General features: G+C 32.0%; 1 protein-coding gene across 1 annotated transcript in view; it reads right to left on the bottom strand.

Annotated features, from left to right (window-relative positions):
* LOC118746501 overlaps positions 1-7047 on the bottom strand; it is a 10729-nt gene extending 3682 nt beyond the window's left edge. Inside the window, exon 1 of the mRNA XM_036480348.1 lies at positions 6738-7047. Coding sequence (XP_036336241.1) covers positions 6738-6891 — 154 coding nt within the window. The 5' untranslated portion in view covers positions 6892-7047. The remainder of the gene's footprint in view (positions 1-6737) is intronic.
* Between the last annotated feature and the right edge of the window lie 1969 nt (positions 7048-9016).

The raw sequence follows: 9016 nt of genomic DNA on the forward strand, positions 1-9016 counted from the left end.
AAGCTCTTTTGAGGCATTTGCTACAGTAATGAGAAGTGGTATTTTATCAAGGCCAGGTTACTAAATTTGAGTTGGAAATATTAGAACTCGCCGTGGCACCTCCAAGAAGGTTTCACGTTCACGCGTCGTATACCTGGAAACCTTTTAAGGTAAACTTAGGGGGAGGAGAGAGGAGATTTTATAATTTCATAGTTTTAAACGGCCTAAATACCTTAACTCGCTTAGAAAATAATGAGCTATAACGAAATGGGCACAGAAATAAAATCTAACATCATTAAATTATTTTTCCTATTTGTATAAAAGCGCGGGGTGAAACCCGCGGGTATAAGCTAGTACTTCATAAACCATTTAAATTCAAATTCCTAACTGTGCTGCAAACTTGACAGAACTGTAAAAAACTGTCTTCAAATCTCAAAGTTTTTAATCATAGATTTTTTATAAATATTTCGAGTAATCTGTTTTGTAGCCCATACAATTTTAGTGTAGTAAAGTGTAATCTTGCATCTTAAACGAAAATATTTAAATAAGAGAATACCTTCAAGTAGTGCGTAGGAAGAGCGATTAATTATTCTAAAATTGAATGGACTATAGAACTGCATATTTATAAACTCTGATTTAAAATATTGAAGTTTTTATAACAGTTTCTAGAATTCTACTAAATTTCCAACACAGTTAGAAACGTGAATTTATTTGTTTATGTTATAATACTTATGAGCCATCCTTAAATAAAACATTTACGAAAAATATCTAGCATGAAAACCATTGTGAATATTCAAAATTCTATATATTCTTAATTCGATTCCGGAGAGTCTATGTATTACGTTTCAATAAATTTAATACAATTTAACGCTGAGTTATCACAAATAAGCATTCAGTATATCACCGTTTTTCTCATTTTTTTAAACGACTTAGTTTGGATTTTTAATTATAAGTATCCCAGAAATACCCATTATACGTAACAAATATACATAAATTATTTTTAAGAATAACGGGTTTAGAAAATGAAGGAATAACTGACATTTTATGTTCCTAATTTTAAAGCACAGTATGCCTGAAAAAGTAAATTAGTGCGCAAAATAGATAGCTATTTAAACATTTTTTTATTTACAAAATTGTATGCGTGCTTATTTAAATAAAAGGCTCTATACTATACTTCTTAGAACCAGCTCTAAAATAACCAAATTTTTCCTAGCTCGGAGGTAACCCTTTTTGAACTATCTAGGAACTGTTGTTATATGAACTGTCTCAGAGCCATCTAAGCCAGAGTCAGCTCAGAACAAGTTCAAGAGTTCTGCAGAGGGCGACAATTGTCACTTCGTAGGACATCGCCATGTTAAAAAAAGACAGTTGAAAGCATTGAGTTGGGATAGATGAAGAACCAGTACCGTCTCTTTTCGGGCTAGCTCAGCGCAAGTTCTAAACCAGTTTGATTTACTGCAGGGTGACTAATATGTGAAACATATACCTATTCAGACTGGAGATGGGCGCGTGAGTTATTTTGGCTCACGTTCACGCACGCTCACGTTGATGGTTTTGTAAATCACGCACACTCACGTCCTGCTATATTTTTTTCAATCACGTTCACGCACGCTCACGACGCCTACTTTTTCAATCACGCACGCTCACGCACGGTTTCTCACGGACATTTTTTTCAAATTGAAACTTTATTTATATAAATAGCATTTCATATAAATAGACTTTTATCACACAAGTACGGTTGCCAGACGTACTGATTTTATCAGTACAGTACTGATTTTTCAACTCTTGTACTGATTTTATTCATTCATTCAATCAGTACGCTAATGTCCTGATTTTTCAAAATTTGTACTGATTTATATTGAATTTTCAATTAAAACAAAACACTTTAGGATTTTCTTAAGGTTTCTATATAACGTTGGAGCTTCCGTAAACGTAGCAATTGCGATAATACGATGGAATATAAATTATTTCAAAAGAGGACTGACGTTTTTTGTCGAGTGTTGTTAGTTATCTCGAAAATAATTTTCAGTTTCATTTATTCCATATCCATATTGAGTCTCTTATACTCGCCTTTTGTCCAACATAAGGCCTTATACTCAAAAATCTAATAGACTCTGAACTGGTGACTAGGACGCCCATTCATTCGACCAACCCTATACAGTTTTTCTTTTTTTTTTATACAAAGCCTAAGAAAAAATACATCTGAAAAAGTCTTGCGTGCCAAGCAAATTTTTCTCTCAAAGTTTACGGTGCTGGCAAATGTAAATAAGGATTAAAATTTAAAAACTAATTAATACAACTAAAGAAAAATCTGTGGAAAATTAACAATAAAATACTTTTTCGCAAAATCTATAAAGGACCCTTTTATTTCTCAAAAAGCCTGGGAAACAGTTATTCGTCGCCACGCTGTAATACAAAAAATTTTAATAATGGCTTTTGCCTAAAACTTACAATTCTGTTTTCTCAATTTACTGACATAATAAAATAGTTTTGCATATAAGACATAGAGTTAGATACTCTTTTTAGCGCATTCTTAGTCTTTCAAAGCTTTTGCATTCTTGAAACCATTAATTTAAGCCATGAGGAAATACAGATGAAGTCCTTAAATAATGGTACTTTTCAACAGTTTGAAAAAATATGTAATTTTGTCTTTTTCAATACCACACTCAAACGAAGCAACTCAGAGGATCTTAAGTATAAAGTTTGTTTCCTGGCGCAAAGAGAGAAACCGGCTTCTAATTTAAATTTTTGAAAGTGAACTTCAAATTAAAAGTAATTTTAAAATGAGAAATACAGAATTCTTTGACTATATAAAGACTGAAAATTTAAATGATATCATTATCGCTATTCAAAAATGTCATAAATGTAAAATAATTTATTGGCTTTTAACACGCATGTTAACACTTTTATTTTTTATGAACTATATTTTATTTATATACGAAAATATTAAGGTTATTCACACTTTCCTGGTTATCTAGTTATATTTTTTATACAGTTTACAACTACAAAATACGCTACACGGAACCAAAAACTTACATAATATATATGAATTTGTGCATAAGACGCGTGAAAATAATCATAAATATTGAACCAATGTACGACTTCATGCGTCGTATGTATCTTTTCATAAAATTTATGAACAGAGTTCTTAAACCATATCCACAAACCGAAATATAAAAACCATGAACTATAACCATAAAAGTTATGAATGCATTCATAATATTCGTGAGCTGTATTCACTACTTTTATAGGCGCTCCCATAAAATTTATGTACACATTCGTAAACTTTGTGAACAATATTCATGAACTTTATGAACATATTTATAGATTTTATGAACACATTCATAAACTTTTTGAAAGCATTCATAATATCTACGAAGTACGTTCATAGGCTTTGTGAACAGTGCACACAAACTTCATGAACAATATTTATAACCCTATGAAAAGTATTAATTACCTTTACGAACGATATCCACAAGTTTTATGAATAATATTCATACACTTTATGAATAATTTTCATAAAAATTGTATCTCAAAATTTCCTTAGAAAAAGAATTAATCTGTATATATTAAATAATTTTTTATTTATGCGAACAAGTAACATATATATATGTACATTTTTATAATTCATTGATATCAACAGAAATAATGAGATAAAATATAAATATAAGCACCATGGGCGTTGCCAGGTAGGGGCAGGGGGGGTGCTCGAGCCCCCCCAAACTTTCAAATTTTCCTTGTATATATATAAAATAGTACCCTGAAATGCCAGCTTAATAGGGTCGAGGCCCCCCCTAAATTTCATTCTGGCTACGCCGATGATAAGTACATACATACATACACTTCCGATCAGCTAATTACGCCTTTGTTTATTTTTTATTATTTTTTCATAAAAGTCTAAAAATTGTTGTTTTTACAAAAATTTTTATAATTCATTGGTAGAATTCGTATTAACAGAAATAATAAAATAAAATATTATGCATACATTTCCTTTGCGGACATTAATTGAATTCATTTGAGGTTTGGCTAAAATATTAGTCAAAACCATCAAATAAAATTAAGGGCAGATTTAAACCGTATTCTATATCGAGCAGATGCCGAAATAGAAAATTATTACCAATCTAATCAACTATCGCTGATGATGTAAAGAAAAAAGGTTTGTCCATTAAATTCGCTATCACTAACAAAAATAATGCTTTAAAAGAATCTATATACTTATATGAATAAATAAGGCATTTTGTACTGATAAGGTAACTCCAATTTCCAATCAGAGCTCTGGAAGCCTTTTTATCATTTAGGTATTTAATTACAAATTAGTCGGCCGCTGTGGTGTAGTGGTAAGCAGTGCGCGCTTCCACTCCGCAGCACCTCGGTTCAAACCCTGGTCAAAGCAACATCGCTAAAAATATAGAAAAAAGGTTTTTTCTTACAGCGGTCGTCCCTCGGCAGGCAATGGCAAACCTCCGATTGTATTTCTGCCATGAAAAACAGCTTCTCATAAAAATACAATCGCCGTTCGGAGTCGGTGTAAAACTGTAGGTCCCTCCGCTTTGTGTGACAACATCAAGGCGCACGCCACAGATCGGAGGAGAAGCTCGGCCAAACACTAACATTTGTGTAAGCGCCAATCTATTATTATTATTATTATTATTTAATTACAAAATTGTATCACGGTTTTATCACAACTTCAATTAAAAACCTTCATTAAATTAGGATGACACGGTTGTTTTGTATTTACATACATGCATACATATGTATAGAAATTCATGAAAATTTGAATTATTTTTTTTTTGTAATATACATAAGTCTGATTTTTTTATAAATAAATATGAAAACTTTTTATATGCAATAAATGTATAGCTTATGTACACACACTTGTGGTCAGCTTAATTAAGTTAGGTGCTTGTTATACAATGCGCTAGACTTTTATAAAAAAATAATAAAAAAAAAGAAAAATAGCTAGTTCCTATGTAACTAACTTAATTATCTGACCAAAAGTGTACATTAAATTAGGAGTCTTCTTCAAGTTCTTGCATCAGAATATTTATTTTCAAAGTTTTTTCCTTGAGGTAATGCTAGTTTGTAAAAGTAAGCTTCAATAAATGTCCAAAATGTTGTGGAAGCATTAAATAAATAAAAGGATTTGAAACATATATCCATACAGCGTAAAAAGCTTTGGAATGGAATTTTTGTACCATCTAAATATAAAAAAAAATTCAGTGAATTTTGAGTAATTGTTGTCTCCTACCGACAGGATAAAAGGCTGTATGTTTTCTTTACGTTGGCTTAAAAAATTAATGTGATCATCTAGGTTTTGAAGACTTTGTCCGACAAAAGCATACGATTCCTGAGAGTCCTTTATGGTGAATCTGATTGTACATCTTTTCCCAGTATTATCCTTTTTCATAACGTGTCCTGTAGGGTAAAGATATCCATGTAGGCACCAAAAAGTCTTAAAAGCAAAGAACGTTTCATCTAAAAAAATAGAGAAAAAATGTATGTATATTAGAAAATTTTGTTACCCTTAGAGAAAATTCTTAAAGTACAACTTACGAAATCATACCTTTTTCTAAATCCCCTTCAGACATAGAGCTGATAATGATTTTTGTGGCACCGTCCTTTAAGCACTCACTTCTCTTAAGATGTAAAAAGCTTCAAGCTTTAAGATGTAAAGAGCTTCAAAGCTTTTTGCTTCCAGTCAACAAGAAAATTATCATGATTGGGAAAAATCGTACCAAAGTCTAGATCAATCTGAAAACATCGAAAGTGTTAGTTTTTATAATATCTCAAATTGGGAACCTTAAATCAAAATCTTACCAATCGATATCCGTTCGGCTTTTTATACTCTGGCCAGTCTACGAAAACTTGTTGAATGCTTTTAAATTTTTCCTTTATTTGATGAATTCTATAATTTGCACTGGCCTGCCAGCAGCTTTCGAATTCTTCTGCTGTCAAATTGTCGTATTTAAGATGCTGTATGATTTCTTCTGCATGATCATCGCGAGCTGAAAATGTACATATTCATAAATTTTATAAACTTGTAACGAACAAACTAGTTTTTAATTTTATTTACCAATTTTATCAGCTTTGGTATTTTCTTCAGGTACAGGAATTATAGACAAACGGTTTTTGAAGCTTTTTTTTAAGTAGCAATATTTGGTATACAGTTTCTCTCTTTTCGGTTCTGTAGAAGTTCAGCTTTTCATTTGGAAAAAGGCTTAGGATTTCATTCTCCAAGTAGTAGCTTACTTGAAGTGACATGTGAATGTTTTTGGCAATGTAGTAGGTTACAATTATATTGATGAGTACATTTCTATGAGCGTCGTCAAGTCTGTTGTTACATTTATAAAAATCTTTTACATGTAACGACTTAATATCTGCGTGTAAAATTGTTGCAACAAAAGCGTTTTCCTCGAAATCTTGCGAATTGGAACCAGTGGTAGGGCTGGAAGCAGGCGATCTAGATCTTACTGGGAAAAATCAGCGGAGCAACTAGGCGACGCAGTGCTAACGGAAGCGTGAAAGTGCAGAGGTTTATTAATCTGGTTTCTCCAGTTTTCGAAGTTGAATTCAAATAAGATTCGGTCACCAATTTTGAAAGTTTGCAAAATCTCTTTCAAGTGGTCAAACTTCAAAATTTTCAATATCTTCACGTCGATATTTTCCTCTGAAAAACAGAAAAAAATCATTACTTTTAAAAATTAAAAATTTAATAAAAATTAGGTTGTTCATAAATAGAAACAAATATGCATACAAACCCTTAAGACATGTGTACATGTGTTCAACATTCCAAGATCTTAGTAATATTTTTAATTCATCGTCTTCAAGGATTTCCTGCTGGTTTTGTAATAAAGGTGAATCATCAGCGATACTAATGATTGCGGGAAACAAATCATTAATAACTAAAGACATTATCGAGGAATTTGGTTCTTTATAAAAAATGTAGTTATCTGTTCGTTGGGAAACAGTTCTCCTTTAACTGTATAAAAAATACTCCTCTGGATGATTTAACCAATGTCGCTGGTGGTCCAACTATTTCTGAAATGGATAAAGCAAAATATTCTCCCAATAACTTTGGATCGATTTCGAAAGCTCTGTAGTGTTTATTATACAATATATTTCGAATTTTTTGACAAAACAAATAAATTTTTGCTTCGTACAATATTATTGTTTTTATAACATAAATGTTGTAATCTTTCGAGCAAGTACCAACATAAAAACCCTCTTTATAGATAAGATTGTTGTGTGAAACACTTTTATATAATCTTAAGTTCTCTTCGGCTATGTTGGTAACAAGGCTTATTATTCTTTTGAAACCATCTGAGGAGTTGTCAACTTTTAAATTATAAAATGTTTTATTTTCATTAAAACCATTTAAAAGATAGGACGCAAACGAGTACTGATATTTTTTTACAACCGAAAAACAAATACTTTTTCTGGATGTGATTGCATGCGTATATAATTTGAATTGTCTATGCTTAGCTTCAAAGGGGAAACTCCAAAATTTTCTGACAGGACCGCACGACTTCATGACAGTTGTGTAGTGTAACAAAATATGAAATTTTGGTTTCAACGTCTGGTCAAAAAGACTATTGAAATTTTTATTATGCAATTCAATTTTGTCTTTGAGAGAAGTAAGATAAAACTCAGTTATTTCGAAAACCAAAATATCATCAATTATTTCGTTCAACAATAAAACAAATTGCCAGACTTCGTCGTCTTCTTTTCTTTTCTTTAAATGTTGCACTTTTATTTCAGGAGGTATATTTTTGCATTCCATTTCCCCATAGTCAAAAGATTTGATTCTTTTGTTTAACGTAGATAAGTTAAAAAAACTTCATTTTTTGTGTAAAATGGGTTATAGCACAGCACAAGTCGTAATGGCATACACCTTCCATTATGTCATGCATTGCATCAACTGCTAAGTTATCCACTACGTGAAATGATGGAATTTTATTAAAAACACATCGCTCTACGATACCGTTTTCGTTGTTATTAACATCTTCCAAATACGTGGCGCGACTTCTTTGAAGGTCAAGCCGCTCTAAACAAAGTTCTTTGGTTAAGGGCGCAGTTGCTGTGCAAAACCGACAAAAGGTGCCTTTAAAGGATTTATTGAAGCCCAAAACAGAGTTGAGTCCCAAGTTATCGCCTAAAACAAGAACTGGAATAAAATGAGGCTTATATACTTGCCCGTTTGACAAATTTACTTCAATACCTTCCTTTTCAAGCACAACTAAGTGATCTACAAAATTTTCCAAACAATTTTTATTGCCATATTGCTTTACGTATTTGCTTTTAGTAACTGCTGCAAGAAAAATACTATTTCGCTTTGTCTCGCCAAAAGGATGACATGGAAATGAATAGTAAAAGTGACACAAGGAATGTTTTCCAGCGTGAGATCCAAGTGGATTATTTATTTCAATATCGTCCGTGTACAAAAAATATGGAATCAACAATTTACCCGGATATAAACTACATTTACTTCGCCACAAATCGCCTTGGCAAATATTTGTAAAATTGTGTGAAGCTTGGAGCTCCTCCATATGGCGCATCATTGCCAAAAGCAAGTCATCTTTTTCTAAAATAGCTTTAAAAGAATGTGACAATGGCATTATTGCCATTTTCGATAGCTTTTCACCAGACGTAAGCACACCTTTCTTTAAAACAAAGTCTGGCTCCCTATTGATCACAATTTCATTTAAGATGGTGGTGTATCCTTTAGCTGCCAGTGTTTTTGCAAGAATATATTCCGATTTTATTGACTCAGTGATCCTTGAGCATGAATTTATGATGCCCAAAAATTCAGATCTCAAGTCAAAATTGTGTCCAATTTTTGCTTCAACGAATCCTTTTAAAATATCCAAAATTGGATTCATTATCATATTTTTAACCATATTTGTTACATCCGTCGCGTCTTTTCTTGAAAAGTTGCTACGTCCATGCAAGGACGATGAAAATTGCAATACACTGACGTGAAGGTCTTTTAACTTTTTGTCAACACTAAAATCTTCAGCTGAGACAATTTGCTGCGTGA

The sequence above is a fragment of the Rhagoletis pomonella genome, unplaced genomic scaffold (assembly GCF_013731165.1).
Source record: "Rhagoletis pomonella isolate Grant_MI unplaced genomic scaffold, Rhpom_1.0 Rhpom_scaffold_00010, whole genome shotgun sequence".
NCBI classification, from domain to species: Eukaryota; Metazoa; Arthropoda; class Insecta; order Diptera; family Tephritidae; genus Rhagoletis; species Rhagoletis pomonella.